Here is a 17994-nt window from a genome sequence, read left to right as displayed (position 1 = left end):
CTTCAGCTCGGTGATCATCAACGATTTATATTCATTTATTCGCTCAATTCGATATGTCCCTAAATCCCATGGCCTTATTCCCTGGCCTACAAACACTCAAAAAAAACATGCTCTATATCGCTTTATTTTTCTTTTCCCTGTGGCACATTTACCACTTGAGGACGCGCTGGGGGAAGTACTCGTCAATGAGCTCCATGTAGTAGGGCTTGAGCTTCTCAGCATCAGGGACACCGTCGCTCTTGGAGTACAGGTCATAGGGGTTGAAAGCCTGGACAGCCTTGATCATCTCGTGGTCCTTGTCGCACATGAGGTGGCGGTAGGCGCCCTCGCGGTGCCAGGGGTAGAAGGAGTGGTAGCGGATCATGGCCAGGGCCTCGTCGGGGAGGGTGGACTGGTCCTTGACGACGTGGTAGAGGTACTCGTCGTGGCCCCAGCTGAGCATGATGTTGTCGAGGCCGCAGTTGGGAGAGTAGATGCCGTACTTGGTGTTGTAGTCGGGGTTGCTGGCGTCAGGGTTACCCTCGGCGAAGGTCTCAGGGTAGATGATCTTGTCGCTGAAGGCGCAACCAACGGGGAATGTGTCTCCCACCACATCCCACTGACCCTGGGTCTCGAGCTCGGGGAAGAAGAGCATCAGCTTGCCCAGGTCGTGGATGAGGCCGGTCAGCTGCATCCAGCGGGGCTTGCCGTCGCGGCGGATGGCCTCGGCGGACTGGAGAAGGTGCTGAATTTGGGAGAGAGAGGTGTCGGGGTCGGACTCGTCGACGAGGGTGTTGAGCTTCTCCATAGCCTCCCAGATGGTCATCTCGGCGCGGGGACGGGTGGCATTGTAGAAGCGGTTGCGGGCAGCAAGGTTGTAGGAAACGGTTTGCTTGTGGTGCTGCTCGCGGTAAAAGTTCTTGACGCGGTCGGTGGCGTCGGCGTACTGGCGGAAGGTGTTCTTGTCCTTTTCGGTGTCAAACTTGGACTTTTCGTCGTACTTGATGACGTTGACGTCGTCGATCTTGTCAGAGAGGACCTCGAGGGCCTGGCCGTCGTGGCTGGTGAAGTCGTCGACAACAGCGCCGGGAGCCATTGCGAATTGATGGAGTGTGTGTAAGTGGTGAAAGGGGTGAAGGAACTGTGATTGATGTTTTGAGACAAGCTTTGGATGTGCTTGCTATGTTCAAGGGATTGCTTGAGAGAGGATGATGAGTCTGGAGAATAATCGATTCAAGGTCGTGTCTCGAGGGTCTTTATGTAGTTTCTTGTCTCTTCCATCTCGAGTTCCATCTCAACGAGGTAGATGTCCCCATATCAGCATCCACACCAAGTTTGCATATCCTTCCCCCGCACAAAGTTGGATCTTGCCTCCGCGTCATGACCAATCTGCGTCATCCAAGTGGGTGTTTGGCCTCGTCTTCCCTCACAGAGTTGGCCTCGATGTGGTTGACTCTGCCCTCGCCGTGGCCGACGTCTGGGGACGGGTGGATCATGACCGGAAAGAGTTTCTCTGTTTAGAGGTCTATAACGGGTTAGATCCGCCGGGAGACGCCATATGGCATCTTAACCTCTCCACGTTCCTTTACCGTATTCTCCTAGAGCCGCCGGGCATATCCTATTCGGGCTTCAAACACACCCTCAGATGCGGCTCCACCGAACTAGAATTAGCATCATGGTTCTCTCATGTGGAGAAGAACCCAGATATTCCGGGGCTGGAATCTGCAAACCACGTTGAATTGGATGAGCCTCGATTCGCCGAAAACCTCTCATCTCTCTGTCTCCCCTGTCTCAGCTCCAACTTTTTTTTTTCTTTCTACGTCACGCGGGGAAAAATGAACCGGTAAACGGACCCGGGTCACGGCCGGAGCTGGGCGATGAAAGACAGCTCGGAGAATGTTGCTTGACAGGTACCAAAACAGGAACCGGCCGGGCCTGAATCTTGGATGCTGGACCCTTGGTTTTGCCTCATGGCCATGCACACGAGTAGATCTCTAGATCCTCCAGTGCTGCCTAGATTGGTAATTCTCGGCCGAGCATTGGCGCCCGGAAAAGACTCTAGAAGCTTACCACGAGTGTAGAAGCCTTCTTTACAAGTTGATCACCTGGACCAAATGTGAATTTCTCAAGTGAGACAAGTCAAGGGTCCATTCTAGAAGACCCTCAGTTACAACCAACAATGTACGGTCAGTTTACGAGCAAGACAGGAGCCGCAGTCTCGTTCACACACGCCCAAATCCCTTCAAGATCCATATCGATCGTGCATGTATCCATACTCTTCTCACCTATCAACACCATCGCGTTAAACATCATGGCCTGATTTTACCCCAGCTGGTCGCCGCAGACTACCCCATGCGTGCGCCTGGACCTTGCGTAGGATATAGTTCCCCCCACGAGATGAGAGAGCATGACCCGGGGAAGCCTTGCGATCTCAAGTGCCGGCCTGCACCTTGACATGGATGTTGTCGTCTCGAAAGCATCTCCATGTTCAAGATCATCTTATGACCTCAAAATTAGCAACAACTTCCCGGCCCTTCCTCTCATTCAATAGTTTTCGCCCCCCTCATTTCTAGTTTCGGGGAAATCTTTCCAAGATCGGCCCTCCCTTTCTCATCCCAACGGCAATTCTGTCCGGGTGGGACCTGAAGCTAGACTCGTTTCTAGTTAGATCCGGAGAAGACTTGGAGGGTAGATGCCAGATTTGGAAAGACGGGCCGTAGCTTTTTGAATCACGATGCATCATATTGCTTGTGTGTGGCTTCTTTGTATGGACCTCGAGTGTTTGAGGGCCAACACCAAGTCAGCCGGCAATGCAACGTCGCGTGGCCCAACTTGCATACTCGAGTGATGATATCTCGTCTTGGTGGAAAGTTGTTGTTGTGTAATTATTTCGGTAAAGCAATTACCTACTCTTTTTCGACCTTCGTTCATCCTCTACTTCATCATCATGCGATAAAGAAGCCACCCAATGTCCGAGAGCAAGCGAGTCAACTCCGATCCTTCATGCTCTGTTATTCAGTTATCCAATTGAGCCAGGCCTTCTGTGTCTCCAGCTCTTAAAGACCCTACCCGGAGCTGAAGGCGTATCTGTGTGCGTCGTTTTACTCACCCGAAAACAGGATCGCTCTAGACGCCCAGACAACTCTCACTCGACTTTATGGCCACCCTAAATCCGTCATCATGGAGAGATGGCCTTGCCTGGATGAACGCTTAACGGCCCGAGAAGGCGACAGTTGGTGCCAGGGGATGGCCTTGCCTGGTGCCAGCACCTACATACATATGTACGATGAGCGATCTTGCCTCGCAAGCCACTTGAGTGTATGTACTGCACTGTAAGCACCAGGATTTCGGCACTTGGCTTCCAGGACCGGCCCTGTTGCGCGAGTTGCTGCGCGTGACAAGGACATGCCCCAGTCAAACAGTCTCATCTGCCCAAGTTGGTAAACAAGGGCCAGATGTTGGTCGAGGTAGAACTAAGTGTCAAGTAGGTAATCAGGGTCACGGCCGATGTTAGAGTTGTCCTGCTTTCGCGGTACAAAATTCAACAATTTCTCTACCAATCTGGCGCATATCCTAGTTCCCTTGGATATGCTTTTCATCTTTTCTAGTCTCAAATACAGAACAATTTCCATGTACTTTTCATCTCCATCATCAACTTTGAATCGTCGACTTTTGCATTATCAAGCACTTCTCTAAGCCGCGCCACCGCGACCTCCAACTCCCCATTGTGCCTGAGCCTGCGCAATTTCGGCCGCGATGGGAGGCAGCTCGCGTCCCCTTCCGGTTGGCATAGGCATAAACTTGATCTAGGCTAGGAAGCGCAGATACCTTCCAATGTCCTCGCGGGTGATACCCTCGCCCGCACTATCATCGACGCCAGTCCAGCGGTCGGCATCAGCCTTGAGCACGGCTACGGCGTTTCCGTCGTCAAGCTCAGGGGCGCGGGTAGTCAAAGGCAGGTTCGAGGTTGCCATATGAAACAGAGGCATGAGGGCGCTCTGCTCCTGATCCTTCTCGGTGGAACCGGCAGACACAAACTCTTCCACTCCTCATAGTCCACCTCGGGAACCTTGTAGCCATAGTACTCCAATGCCGAGAGGAACTCGTTCATACGGAGTCTGGGGTGCGCCGTGACGTGGACAACGTTGACGCTGGGTAGACGGTTGAAGGCCGAGGCAATGACAACTCTAGCAACGTGGTCTACGGGAACGGCGTTCACCGAGTTGATGATCAACGGTGTTGTGCCCAATTGAACACAACCCTTGCAGAGTCTGATCAGGAAATCATCCGTGTTTGAGACACTATTTTCACGGCTACCGAGAATGTATCCGGGACAGTCAACAGCACCCCGGAGCCCACGCTTGCCAGCTTCCCGGACGAGCTGCTCAGACAGCTTGAAACGGTTAGCTTGATGCATCCCCTCTGTAAGAGCACTGACCCATTTAGTTTGGCCATGGCCAGTACCAAGGTCAACACGGCTTCCCTACATGTCGTCGGCTTCAAGTACCGCTCCGCGTCCAGTCGCGGTTTACTCGTGAGACAAATTGACGTAGTGGTCAGTGTCCAGAGTCGAAGTCGATGATACGAAAGAGAATAGCTTGGGCTTTCCCTCGTTACAAAGCTTCATTGCGTCAATAGTAGACAGAACGTTGGGGCGCATCATCTGCTCGTATCGAACGATCCAATGAAGATATGCCGCGTTATGGACCACGACATCCGCTGTCTCGGTGACATGCTTCCAGCTGGCATCGTCAAGACCAAGACGAGGCTTGGAAAGGTCGCCAAGAACGCATTCGATCCTCGTCCTGCTACAGACTATAGCCCTTGAGTGACCTCGTCAGACGATCCTTGGCAAAGTCAAGTCCCTTGGCTCCACGAATGTGCGCGATGAGCTTCGTGTTCTCTCTGCCCAGGATCTCCTTGACAAGGTAGGCGCCCAAGAAACCTGTAGCACCAGTGAGGAAGAATGTGGCACCACTCGATGGGCTCAGAGTATCCGGATCCGCACTCTGGTACTTGTCGTCAAGTGTGTTGATCAGCTCGCCAAACGACTCGGCGTAGGCGCTGTCGATAGCCTTGTCAACTGTAACAGCCTGACCACTGCGTAAACGGTCCACCTGGGATCCCAGACCTCTGAGACTGGGGTTCGCGTAGAGGACGCCGATGGTGATGTCAGCACCCAAACTCTTGCGAATGTTGAGGAGGAGCTGCTGAGCCAGGAGACTGTGTCCACCACAGTCGAAAAAGTTTGATTCAGGCCTGGGCTAGGTCAGCATCTGATCTACAGAGCAATACTCTGTCCCACATACTTGATAGTCTTGGGGTTGAGGCCAGGGATTAGTGTTGACCACTGTGTGGCAAGGGTCTTCCCCGCCTCAGATAGGGCCTCCCAGCTCTTCAGATCCTCTTCCGAAGCGTCCTCTGTTCTCGCGGTAGCATGGGGGAAAAGTAGGTTCGGGAAGTCGACCTTACCGTTCGGGTTAAGGGGGGGCTTCTTCAGCATGATGTACATGGAGGGCACCGAGTGGGCGGGCAGATGAGACTTGAGATGGTCTCGCACCTCGGCCTGCATACGCCGGAACCTCTTGAGGTAAACCACGGTAGGCCCCATCTCCACGCTCTCGTCTTCGATATCCTCGTGGTTCTGTGCCTCCAGCCAACGCTTCCACTCGGAAATCCCGGGAACTACATAGCTCACAAGCGTAGGTTCCTCGTTACGATCTCTTCGTACGAGAGTTTTAACGTCTCGAACTAAGAGGCTGCCGCCCAGGTTGGCATCGATTTCGTTGAGCTCGATCCGGAAACCACGGATCGTAACCTGAGAGTCGATACGACCAGAGACACGCACAGCTCCCGAGGGGAGATGCTGATCAAGGTCTCCTGTTCGGTATACCCTATCACGGGGTCCCTTGTAGTAGCGGCGCCATGGCTCGCCCTTGTCATTGGCCTTGTCAGCTTCCACCCACTTGGCATTGTCGACCAGCCAGTTGCCAACAAACTTCTCGGCCGTCTTCTGGGGGTCGCCGAGGTAACCCTCAGCCAAACCAGCCGCTCTGAAATATATCTCGCCCTGTTCGCCAACGGGGCAAATCTTGGTGTTGTCTTCCCGAGAAATGACGAGGATTTGAACATCTTGCATCCCCCAACCTGCAGGGATGGTATCACCAAGCGAGTCGAGGGCCTTCGGGTCTTCTGTGGCAAAGGGAATCTCAAAATACGACACACGTCTATGACAGACATGATCCTCGCTCTCTCGCTCTCTCTTTCTGCTATAGGCACACGACGAAAACCGGAAGAAAGTGGATTGACAAGTTGGTTTCTATAAACTTGTTGGCCGGCAGAAAATCACTAAATCTCAAACAATGATACCCGGGCCAAGTCATGTGCTCATCTCCAGATGGTGGTTTTCAAACACTATATCAACCCATCTCTTACAAGCAGGCTGCCAACCGTCTTCAATGCCACATCACTCATTTCCTTTGCCTTCACTTCCTTATCAACAGCCGACATATCCTGTAGCTTCACGCCACTTGAGGAATACGGACAGGACATTATCTTCCCTCACCCTTTCCACCGGCTGGGGACGCAACTGCTCGCTCGACCTCCTGTGCAGTTGAGCCCAGCCAGAATCCTCAGGCGTACGGCATCTCCCAAGCCGGTGATAGGTCACGAGTTTAAAATCCCAGAAGCCTGTTAATGGTGACTCCGAGAAGCTGGCGAGGTAGTCGGTGAAGCAAAACTGACACGAGTTCCCCCAGGCTCCCTGCAGGCCGTTTCTCTCGTCGGTATAATAACAATTCAGCCAGTATGAAAATGGCCAAGTCCAATCACCCAAAATGAACTCGGATGGCGGTTCCTCTGCTCTTTTCCAGGGTTCCTCAGGAGAGGGCGCGAATCCATAACACCGGATATGCTCGCATATTGGCAGAGTCAGTGTCGCCAAGACCTCAAGAAACTTTCTCAATGTGACAAAGACAAAGGGCCCTCTGACGTGGTGCATGCGTGACAAGTAGAGCTCGTCGTCGATAACCATGGCTTTATAATCGTGCGTGAAAGCCCAAGGTCTAGCAGCACCTGAATCGTCTAAAAGTGTCTGGGCCCCGTGTCGTTGTTTCTGGCTCTTTAACCATTCTTCCCTGCTGGGAAGCGTAGCCCAAGAATCGGCCGGTTGATACTTTTCGAGGGGAAAGTGGTCATCCAAGATATCGCCTCGGAAGATAGAAATGAGCCGAATAAACGAGTAGTGGCGCTGAAAGATACTGATAGGCAAGCCACATCTTCCACTTGTGCGGTGCCAGTTCATGACAAGGTGAGCCTCAGCAAAGGTGATTTCCGGTCCTTGGGCTTCTGGTTTCCAAGTCCCTTCAGGCAAAAACTCGATCCGTGTTTGTTGGTACCTTTGCCCGAACTTTGTCACGGCCACGAAGGACCAGAGATTTTTGACTTGAGGACCACAAGTTTGATGTCTGTGAGTTTTCCAACCTTTCTGGTCATCGCGGTCAATCAAGCTGAGTTTCAAACAATTGAAGCAAACGAAAGTATCCGGTCTCCCTTGTTCCAAGAGAAGCAGAAGCTCAAACAAGTCACTTTTTTCAAGCTCTGGAAATTTTTCACTCGGACAGAAATATTCGAATGATTCCCTGCAGACCAGAGCAAGGGCACGATGTGATGCTTTTGGCAGTTGGTCAAAGATTTGCATCATCAATGATGGAGGGAGACGGACAAGGCCGAATTTCTGTCGAGGAACGTCCACGTTTGATGTCATTTCAGGATTCGATGGAAATGTGCAAGATGCTGATTCACTTCTGTTTGAGAAAAGTTGACTTGGAAAGAACATCGTTGATCTCCAGGGTGTCTGCTACAGGTGAGCAAGGATATTCGTAGAGAGAACGAAATTCATCTGTGCGACAGCTTCATATAAAGATTGAGACTTGTTGAAAACCTTGATGTTTGTTCCTTGTCTTTTGGGGGAACTGCCCATTGTTTGAGTTTGTTGTTACTGCACAGCCAAAGCATCATCTGCACTCAAAGCCTCTACACTCAAAGTATACCTACTGAATACCCTCATTTGTCTTTCCAAACCAGTGTAACCGGTGTTTCTACTTTGATACAAAGTGATGAATGGGCTTGGTAGTCCACGTAAGTTGTATGAAAGACAGGGAGTACCTTTCAAAGGCATGTTGATTGTTCTGATGTCCAAGGTACTCAAACATCAGACATTACCTCTTTATTCAGGTCATTTCGAGATCCAAAGAAGGCCAAAGCAGAGCTCTGCATGCATAAATGGGTAAAGAAGAAAGGATTTTCAGTAGTCTGACATGGGCCATATAACAACTCTTTCAAGAGAAGTCACAAAGACCAAGTCATTCGAGCATGTTTACCCCTGAAGACTCTCCAGTTTAACACAAGACACATTTTTTTTCACACAACAAAGATCCTCGTGGTCTTAATGACTAACCGGATGATTCCTCATCCGCCATCTCACCGAAAACCAAGTCCAAACTCCAACCATAGAAATTAAAGTTTTTCACTCCAAAAGAGCCTCACCAGCACTTGACTGTCTGAAATGACCCCTAATTGTACGAGTGAGGCAAAAACACCAAGAGTCCAACAACTGCCGTGCTCACGTTATCACAACCAAGATGCCGCGGAAACTCCAAAGACGGTCTAGTTGGAGTTTAAAGGCGTAGTTCCTCTCTTGGGAAACTCCACCCTCTTGGTGAAAAAGCCCCATTTCATGAAAAATCGCACCATTATCCACAAAAGGGTCAAACCTTTTTTTTTCTTAACTTTTATCCAAGAGGATTTCGCCTCTTTCCCGGCTTCAGCCTCTTTTTTTTCGGTTATTTGATCGTCTTGGCATTGTATCTTGGTTGTCTGTCTTGTGTGAGGTTAGTGATAGTTTACGCTAACCCTGGAGCCTCATCGGTACCGACTTTCTCACATCAGTCCTGGATCGGTTCCGAGATATCACTTTCGGGCCGTTGTAGGACCTATCAATATTATTTGGATGCCTAAATATGCTGAGATAAAGAGAGAAGTGACAAGAAACCGCCACATTGACACAGCTTTCCCTCCATTTGCTGGTAAGTAGTTGATGTTGACTCAAGCTCAGGAAGACTTGTACAAATTTTCCACCAACCAGATTGAACCTCTAGTGAAATTTAGGCGGAAGAGTAGGTTTTACATACCCGTAGTCTTTGGACGTTTGATGAGGGCTTAGTAGAGGAATAAGAGCAGTCAAAATTGAAATCACAAACAGCTACACGGAAGCACAGAAGTAATGGCGTCAACATAGAAGACAAGCACTCTGGCTTTCATTCAAGAACTCTTTAGGACAGGTGTCTACAAGAGAAAGGCTTGAGGAGGGAAACACCAAGAGCCAGGGGGCAAAGGTGCGAAACATCCCGAATATGCCGGGGAATTCAACCCGGTGGCCGAGATTTTCGCCAAGAACAACCAGACAACTTTCAATATCGACTTACAGCCCCCGAGGGATGGTCTCATACCAACCGGCGCACCGTGCACATGATCGGAAGCCGGGAATGGCGGGGCGCTTCCGATTCTGACCCCCTAACCACCTCTCATCCGTCTTCCGCTCCGTGTCGTCTTACCTTGCTCCGACCTCAGAGGGTTGTGAGAAAGTTCATTTCCAATCAAAGCAATGTTCATCCTCCCTAATGACATAGAAGGAATCCACCAGAGGGATGGTGTGAGAGCTCAGAGTCATTAGGGGCTCCCAGCGCTGATGCTACCATCCCTGAATGAACGTGTCGACCCATGACCAAGAACCATTACTCGACTCGATAGATGCATCCATATGATATTACTTCATACTTTGATAACGTCGTTATGTAATTAGTTGCTGGTAAATGCGCCAGTGCAAGGCTAGGATGACGAGTTTCACAATTTGTGAGCGGGCACTGTTGCAATGAGCAACCCCAAAGATGTTGTCTGAACTTGGATCTTGGCGCCTCCTTTCCTCTATGACTTACCTACTATTGTCATGCGTCTAAGATGGTGACTCGTAAGATGTTCAGGGGTGGGCGATTATCAAATCCTTCGTCCGAGATCGAAACGAACCCCGGCTCGAGGAACGACTTGTTCAGTCCGAATAACAAACTCTCAATGCCATCTAGCTTCATTCTATCCGCTTAGACAAAGCGAGTCAACCGGCAGACTAATTCGCGACCCGAGATCCGCGGCACTTGGGCGGATGCTGCCCAAGTGTCAAGGTTGATACCTAGAAGGTCAGGGGTTGAGACAAGAAGTCTTTGCCCAGACAAGGCCTTCCCCTTTGAAAACCTGTAAACACTTCCTCGGCAAACGATAAAAACCATGGTTGTAGATCCACGAGCCTAAGCCCACTGTCTCCAGAGGTTCCAAGAGCACTGGCCATGGATCGCCAGAGCCAGCATGGGGCCGCGTCCGTCGCGTCGTTGGTCTCGTCGGTCCGGCCTGTCAGTGGGGCGAAGCCGTGATCACCAGCTAACTGCCGCATTGATATCCTGTCATCCTCGGAGGAACAGACGTTATGTCTCAACAGTTTCAAGTGATCGGCTGGTTCCCGTGCCCGTCGGCGCCAACAGGCTGTTTTCTCCCTTTTCGAATATATGCAGCTTTGCCTGCTGGGTGAACATGGGACCTCCTTGACCACCGACACCAGCTAGGTGGTCTAGACCATCCGGGCCGCGGCAACTCTATAGCGATTGGACTGGAAGAAGCCGGCTCCGCGCCGAATATGTCGCATCGTGAACCTCTTCTTCTTGTCAAGTCTATAGAAGACTCAGATATTGTTCACATGCGGAGAGAACATCGACGCTTTGACACCGGGGACCCTAGCCTACTCGTTAGCATCCCTTGCTTGTTAAGCAAGACATCAACCTTCAGCCGCGGTCGATCCACTATGTAAAGGTAGGTGATTCATCCTCAGGAGTTGCTGTTGGACCAGCGGCTGCAGAGCCGTTATCTAGCCACCCGCTTAGTGAAACGGCTGCTCCACGAGTCAGATGACAGCATTCTTGGTAAACCCGACGCCTGGAGATGGCATTTGGGATTCTTATCTTAGGAAGCAACTCCAACTTCCCCATGACATCGTGGCTGTCCTCTTTGTCATGGCTCTGGCTAGAGACATCCAGACTGACTCGGCTGCAGCATCCGCCTGGCCGCTTCGGGGCCGACCAAGCTATTCATCGAACCATCTTGACACAGCCGGGGTCCAAAATTGGATTCTCCTCATATTGCCTAATCAAGCAAGCAACGCAAGGATAGAGGACAGAACAGCGGCAAGGCCCCAGAGTGCAGAGCCTTGTCGTCAACAGAAGCCTGGAACACTGAGACACGGCAGAGCATCCCCGGGTTTGCCTCATCGAATAGCAAAAGAGCTGTGTCGACCTCTTGATGTGAAAAAGACCCGACTTGATAAGTCAACGCAAACCGACCCCCCACGTCACACTGGAAATGATCACATGCGCAGACTGGGTCATCAACTAGCCTCTGAGGATATGGATATCCGGCCGAGTCCCGCCTTGTGGGTTTGACAAGGGCGGCGGCGGGTAGATCATTGAACCAGCCGAGTTTCTCACTCGACCTGCCCCCGATGAATGCCTTCCCCCCTCCGGATGACCAGATTGGTGCTAGGTGAGCAAGGGACGTCCATCCTCCATTGCAAAGGTCTCAGGAGACATTGCTGTACCCGCAACGGCGCTTGAGCTAACATGGTGGATGGCGATCAGATATCAAACCCTATTGAAAGAGCAATGTCGTACCATTTCCCTCGATCCATCTCATCCATCTCGGAGTAGAGGGAGGGACTGTAAGCATGTGCAACCGCACCAGAGTCCCCTCACACCTGAAGGGAAAATTCTGAAAGGGTGTGGTGTCAGGGAGTCGAGCAAACGAGATGACAGGTGCCATTGCACAAGAGTGGGCGCAGTTGCAAAGCAATCACAAGCCCGTCGAAACTCTGCTGTGAGGGGACGTTGCCACGCCAATCCCCAGTCAGGAGAGACGCGATGACCAACCACCCTCCTCCAGGAACGTCCCAAACTGTGGTTGGAATAGCACGCCCAGAGTGCGAGGTCCACAGCTAAATTTCCTTGAACGCGAGATCCGTGCGCGACTTGTCTTGTTTCCTCTCCCGTCGCACTTGCAGACCGTCGCACTTTGGATAGCCCCAAAGCTTCCCCTACACGCGAACGGTCTCGACGCAGAGGCCGCAAAGCCCAGCCATCCAAGGCAGGAAGGGAGGCCTTGTGTTACCTGGCAGAGTTCCTGAGCTTCAGCTATGGCTGATTTTGCTCGCGAGACGAGGTACAGTCTCGTACAGTACGGTACACTCTCAGCCCAAGACGCCCGCGCCAAGGCGGAGACGGCCGTGTGCCTGGGATAAGCAACCGTGTTGAAGAGCACCCTGCCTGCCTCCAACAATGGACACTTTGTGAATCGATAAACAAAGACTCAGAGTTGTCGATATTTCTTCATCCTCGCTCGACTGAGTCGTCAGGGCCGTGACCCGGCCGGATGAGTCGGAGACTCGGACCCGTCGGACTGACCAGGCCAGCCCTATGAGAGACGCCATAAGGGACGGTCGATTTGAAACGGGGATACGAGAGCCTTGGCTTCGGGCCTATTGAGGTGTGCCCCTGGAGAGGACGCCAGCAAATTGGAGGCGCCATCAAGGGTCGGTTTCATGTCCAAGATAGCCACGCAGCGTGGTGTCACGGACGTCGCAGTGCACAGGCCTGCGCTGCACTGCAGGATGAATCTCAGGCCCCTCAGACCCTCATCAACTCAATTGTCGACACCCCAGATCAGAATCTTCAAGGTTTGCGCTTGAGACCGTTGACTCTTGTTTTCCGATGCATCGCGGATCATTTCCCCGTCAAACTTATCCTGGTTCGACGTTGCATTGTGAAGCGGGGTCATGCGAGCTGACGACCTACAGTACTGTACACGGACGGATCACCAACGAGCAAGAGGCACCGTTTTGCTCGACATTCGCAGTAGAGTTCTGCTCTATCGTCGCCGCCCTGGACGGTACAGGAAAGGCCATCTCTGGCGCTCCCAGCCCAGACCTTTCATCATCCATCATGCCCAGCGACCAATCAGAGAGCTCGGAGTTATTGCGTAGGCTTCCCCCCATCGGCGCCCTCCGATAGGGTCCAGCATAGCAAACGTTGGCATCCTTGGTAAGAAACGGACTCTGCCTGGACAGCTGGTTCGGCCGGAATCTCCAACGTCGCCATCTGTTCCCCAATGGGGACCAGTGCGGGCGCCAGTCGATCCGGGAACAGACCTGAAGCTGCTTAGGCTTGGGTCCAAGTTAATTGCGTCCATCTCCCGAAGGTGCTGTAGCATTGTAAGCAGAGCCTGCAGACGGCTGTATGTATGTAAGCTTGGGGGGACGATCGGCTGCTGAGGAGAGCTTCAATTCTCTAAGCGAGCCAAAGCTTGAGCGTTGCACCCATCCCCTCTTGGACGCAGTCAGACAGACATCCGGTCTGTGGCGACCTGAAATCCGCCGTCATCCAGAAACCACAAGGAATTGTTTGCTTTTCGCCTTTCTCGCTGCCATCAGCCGCTCTGTTGCCCTGCCCCTGCAGGGTCCTACCGCCGCCCAGGTACCCAGAGTCCGAGACCTAGCCCGCACAAACAGCACGTTATCTGCCAGGCTTGCATCTGCCTCTTGGACTGGGAATGGGAAAGCCCTGTGACGCCCTTGTGGGTATTCGGACTCAAGCTCCGGAGGGTTTGGTGCTTGAGTTTTGGAGGCAACAAAGTAGGCAGTGGAGGCAAAACGGCCGCCCGGTGCCAGGGACTCGGCAAACCTTGAACTCGGAGGGACAAGGTCGAGACCAGAATGCGCCAAAAGCCATCGGCGATCATCCAGGAGCCTCAAGATGTGACCCAAAAGCCACTGGCTGGGGGTGGCCTTGCCGTATTGGACGGCGGAGATACGCCGCGGTTGAGCTGGAAGCCACTAACTGCTGCTCCTGGGCCTGAGCAGCCCTCAGCCATCCATTCCATGTCGTACCCTGGGCTGTAAATCATGGATCAGTCAGTTATCAACTTCTGCAGCATGAACCCTTGAAAATGCACTCGTCCCCAACCAACATACGGCACTTGCTTTTGTGCTGGGTTGAGCTGCGATGGTACAGCGCGCGGCTGGCTGAGCATCCGGTCCGTGACATCATGCTGGAGCTCTGCCGATGAGATAGACGGTCCCATCGATTGCTGAGGAACTTCCCTCTCGTCATTGCCGTCTCCAGGGCCCAGGCCAATCCATGCACGTAGCACGTATTTGGGCCACACCTCTCGACGTGTTTAAAACCATGCGAACGGGCGTTAACCTCAAGTTGATGTGCCTTGGTGCCTTGGATGCATCGCATGTAGCTCATCCCAACCGTCAGAAAGCCTCAGAACGCCTGCTGATCTTCCAGTCCACCTCGTCAGCCAGCCAGCTGTCGTCAAGATGCTAGCACCGGATGGGGATTCGAGCAGCCGATGAGTTCCTGATCAACTGGGTCAAAGCTTAGTTCCTAGTTTAGCTCCATTGCCCGTCCAACTCGGATGCAAGCAGAGATGGGCCGGGCCCTCCCAGCCCTGGGGCCCCAGGCGCTCCCTTCATCTTGCAAGAGCCAAGCTTTGTTCCCGATGGACCCTATCCCGCAGATGGTTGAAATCTTCGGCCGAGTAGTGGTGGTCGGGCTCTGGGCCGCTTGGGCTCGGCCGTCGTCGGCTTCCCGCGAAACGCAACCGTCGCCGTCACATCGAACGGCGATTGATCGATTGGGTGACAATTGATAGCCCCCTCGATTGCGACGAGCTTGCTTTGAGATCGATCATACCCCGTTGTCACGGCTGCGATGCCGATGTCGCCGTTCGCCGACCTCGAACCCAAAGAAACTCTCGGAACTCACCGTGCCCTGTCCAATTTGTCTGTGCCACACCGGCTGCAACCAGAAATGTTGCCACGTTGAGGGCCGGGTTTGAACGTTTTCTCTGAGACATTCTCGGCGGGTTGTCAAGCCCCAGAAGGCGCACATCAGCGTGGCTCTCTGCTCTGACGAGGTCAAGGCTATTGGGACATGGCCAAGCCTCGTCCTCGTCTTGGGAGGTGGCAGCATTCATTTTCCGGGAGTAGGAGAATCCAAACGCCACCGTCCCTGCTTCAAGGTACGGTACCCATTGGATGCCAAAGTTGCCCATGAAATTTCGCTCGAGTTGCCGTATCAGAACCAACCATGGCGGATGCGGAGGTCCCTCCGGAGTCTGAGTCTGAGCCCAGGGCATTTGTTGATGCACTCCTCTCTTGCCCGCCCTAGTGCAGCTTGTGCCCAAGGATAATAGCTGGACACGCCATAGACCGTTTTGGCAACGGATGCATTCTCCTCCCCCAGCAAGCGACCTGCTAGCAGACCTGCAAGATGATAGTGGCCTGGTACTGGACGTGGGCTAAGGCAGCGTCCGAGAGGAGCCCTGTCCAATCAAGGACACTGCATCTGAGAGCCTAAGAGTGAGGGGCTTGCTGCTGACCCTGTCATCTTGCAGTGACTGTGGCGGACGGCATCTGAGAATCTCTCGCTCCCCTCTCGCTCTGATCGGGAAAGTCTATTTTCCCCTCACGGCCTAGCTTCTGATTTGCGCTGTCTCCGCTTCCTAGAGCCCGGCCAAGCTTTTGGCTACTGAGCCCAATGGTCGCATTCCGGCCAGGTCTGGTCCTTGGGTGGCTGTCTGGTGAGGAGAGCTGCCATAGGTATTTGATCGACCCATGCCCTCAATGAATGTTGTGCTCGTGTTCCTGAATTGCCATCGTCAACATTGACCCCTCGCCGAGAGGTACTGCTCGCTCCAGCTCCAGCTCCAGCTCCAGCTCCAGCTTATCAGCTTGGTTCTGTTCATCTGTCCATATATCAGCCAACCTCCCCTCTCACTTCTTTGCCCACACAACGCACCTAAGCTCTTGCTTCCCACTCTACCGCCCTGCAATCACCACGCCTTCGTACATATCTTCTCTTGGTATCAGAAGCTCACCACTTCCACTGTTCCCACGTCAGCAAAGCATCTCAACCATTCATCAGGCACTTTACCGTGGTCAGAGGGCCTGAAAAATCACCCGTATAAAGGATCAAGCAGAGCCATTGGGCCGCTCATACGACAGGTCCTTCGATGGCTGCTTTTGTTCACTCCTATCCCCACGCAATGGACTTTGCATTTGGGTCGTCGATGGGTGCAATGGCCACAACGCCTTCCCCAGGATATATGATGACTCCATCTCCATACTACGCCAGAACACCCTCGCCCACCGACCGAAGCAACATGGTGTATCAGCCACTCCCCAGCCAGGCACCCGATGCATCCTTCTTTGAGGAAGCAATCGGAGGTTCTCCAATGCCCCAGGACATCCCATTTGGCATCATCCAAGGGCCGTCCCAGTATAGCACCGCACCAAAAATTCCCGACTCTCCACAAAGGATAATGCCGACCGTTGAGGCCGACACAAAACCCAACCGCCGGACCCGGAATCGACGACAATCACAAGCAAGCTCGAGCATGTCGGAGGAGATGAGTGTCCCTGGTCTTGCCCCAGAGTCCCCGAAGCAGAAGAAGCGAGGTCGAAAACCCAAGAACGAACCAAAGGAGCCAGGTAAAGGGCGCCGGAAAGTGGAACTGGATGAGGATGATCTTCCCAAGGACCCACGACGTCGACGCATTCTCGAACGCAATAGGATTGCTGCCACCAAGTGTCGCCTGCGGAAACGGGATGAAGCATCAGCTCTTGCCTCCAGAGAGCAAGCCATGGAAGACCAAAATCGCTACCTCTCTTCCTGCTTCGACACGCTGACTGCTGAGATCTATCATCTCAAGACCCAGCTCCTGCAACACACTGATTGCAACTGTGTCCTTATCCAGAAGTACATTGCCAACGAAGCAAAGAAGACCGTTGACGGCCTGCTCTCTTGTTCTCAGGCATTCCAGATGGACAATGACTCAATGAGCCCATACCGTCGAGGTTCAAGCAATAGCGGCACCAGTCCCACAGAGTCTTTGGGAGTGCCTACACCCGAGTTTGAAGGTGTTTCGCCAACTTGGTCACATCCCTTCCAACAAGCCCCAGCATCATCAGAAGTCAGCGAGGACATGTTTGACATGACCATTGACCAGTACAACAAGGGCACGATGGCCATGCACGGCCAGCCCATTTCCAACATTCCCCTACCTAATTCTGAGTCGGAGATGTTCGTTGGCATGGGGCCTCAACCCCAACATGTGGACGGGATAAACTGGGACTCTTCTTGGGGTTTTCGATAACAGCGATAACCGGTTGAGTTGTGATATACGAGCGACAAAGTAATATTGATGCCATGCCCGATTCGGTTGCAAATACCTCATCTGTACATGGAGGTTGCTTGAGTAATGTCCACGCTGGGTCGCCATGGTCCTAGGAGTTTAGCGAGCTTTGTGGTTGATCCAGATTTTAGCCAGCTGGGTTTCGAGTTCTTGGGAAAATAAAAGCTCCATAGAGCAGTGTCATATTCGATCATCCGCCCCAAGTTGCATGTCCGTATAATCCCTGGTTGACATCCGTGGTACACCAAGTTGTCTCGGGATGAATTGACGTCCATAAATTGTGAGGCCATCTAGACGTCCGCGACTGCCCATGTCTCTCGAGTATGGGCAACAAACTTCTCCATATGAAGCGGTGTATAGTTGATCTAACGCATTCGACGCTCGGGAGATCCGCCGTGCCACCGTGGTTGCTGCATTAGCATCGACCCACCTCCAGATCTTGACATGATCCATTCTCGGTTTGTGATAAGGCAATAGCCACAGCACGTAGTGTACGCTACAAGGCAACATGGAAAAGTAGCCTTGGTGTTGAAATTCAACACTGTTCGGATCAGTCGGACGAGACTGGAGCTGCCGATTCAAGTGTTGTACGGGTTTTCCAAAGTCGACTAGAATTGTTCGAGAACTTCTAACAGACTGGGCAACTGAAGAAGAATTAATTGC

The 17994-nt window shown here is 52.6% G+C and overlaps 4 protein-coding genes across 4 annotated transcripts; 1 reads left to right on the top strand and 3 right to left on the bottom strand.

The window, feature by feature from the left end:
* Positions 1–13: 13 nt before the first annotated feature.
* On the bottom strand, positions 14–1170 carry NECHADRAFT_69919 (uncharacterized protein). The gene has a single exon (XM_003041017.1). It carries the CDS (start codon positions 1073–1075, stop codon positions 149–151), a length of 927 nt encoding a protein of 308 aa, XP_003041063.1. The 5' UTR covers positions 1076–1170; the 3' UTR covers positions 14–148.
* A 2019-nt stretch (positions 1171–3189) lies between these two features.
* Positions 3190–7816, bottom strand: NECHADRAFT_81329 (uncharacterized protein; the record flags this gene model as incomplete). Its single annotated transcript, XM_003041016.1, has 8 exons — positions 3190–3248; positions 3616–3785; positions 4014–4412; positions 4512–4794; positions 4856–5238; positions 5289–6298; positions 6415–6492; positions 6545–7816. The coding sequence occupies 8 exons, from the start codon at positions 7814–7816 to the stop codon at positions 3190–3192; spliced, it is 3654 nt and encodes a 1217-aa protein (XP_003041062.1).
* Positions 7817–12771: 4955 nt separating this feature from the next.
* Positions 12772–15273, bottom strand: NECHADRAFT_81328 (uncharacterized protein; the record flags this gene model as incomplete). The annotated part of the gene is made up of 6 exons (XM_003041015.1): positions 12772–12919; positions 13277–13329; positions 13592–13950; positions 14015–14020; positions 14099–14353; positions 14901–15273. 6 exons carry the CDS (start codon positions 15271–15273, stop codon positions 12772–12774), a joined length of 1194 nt encoding a protein of 397 aa, XP_003041061.1.
* A 909-nt stretch (positions 15274–16182) lies between these two features.
* Positions 16183–17292, top strand: NECHADRAFT_81327 (uncharacterized protein; the record flags this gene model as incomplete). Its single annotated transcript, XM_003041052.1, has 1 exon — positions 16183–17292. One exon carries the CDS (start codon positions 16183–16185, stop codon positions 17290–17292), a length of 1110 nt encoding a protein of 369 aa, XP_003041098.1.
* Between the last annotated feature and the right edge of the window lie 702 nt (positions 17293–17994).

This window comes from Fusarium vanettenii, assembly GCF_000151355.1.
Source record: "Fusarium vanettenii 77-13-4 chromosome 6 genomic scaffold NECHAsca_53_chr6_3_0, whole genome shotgun sequence".
NCBI lineage: Eukaryota > Fungi > Ascomycota > Sordariomycetes > Hypocreales > Nectriaceae > Fusarium > Fusarium vanettenii.
Note: the sequence above shows the minus strand (reverse complement) of the source record. Positions and strands in the feature narration are given on the sequence as shown.

Coding starts and splice junctions, on each gene's coding strand:
- NECHADRAFT_69919 (XM_003041017.1), bottom strand. CDS start 1,075: ATGGCTCCCGGCGCTGTTGTCGACGACTTCACCAGCCACGACGGCCAG.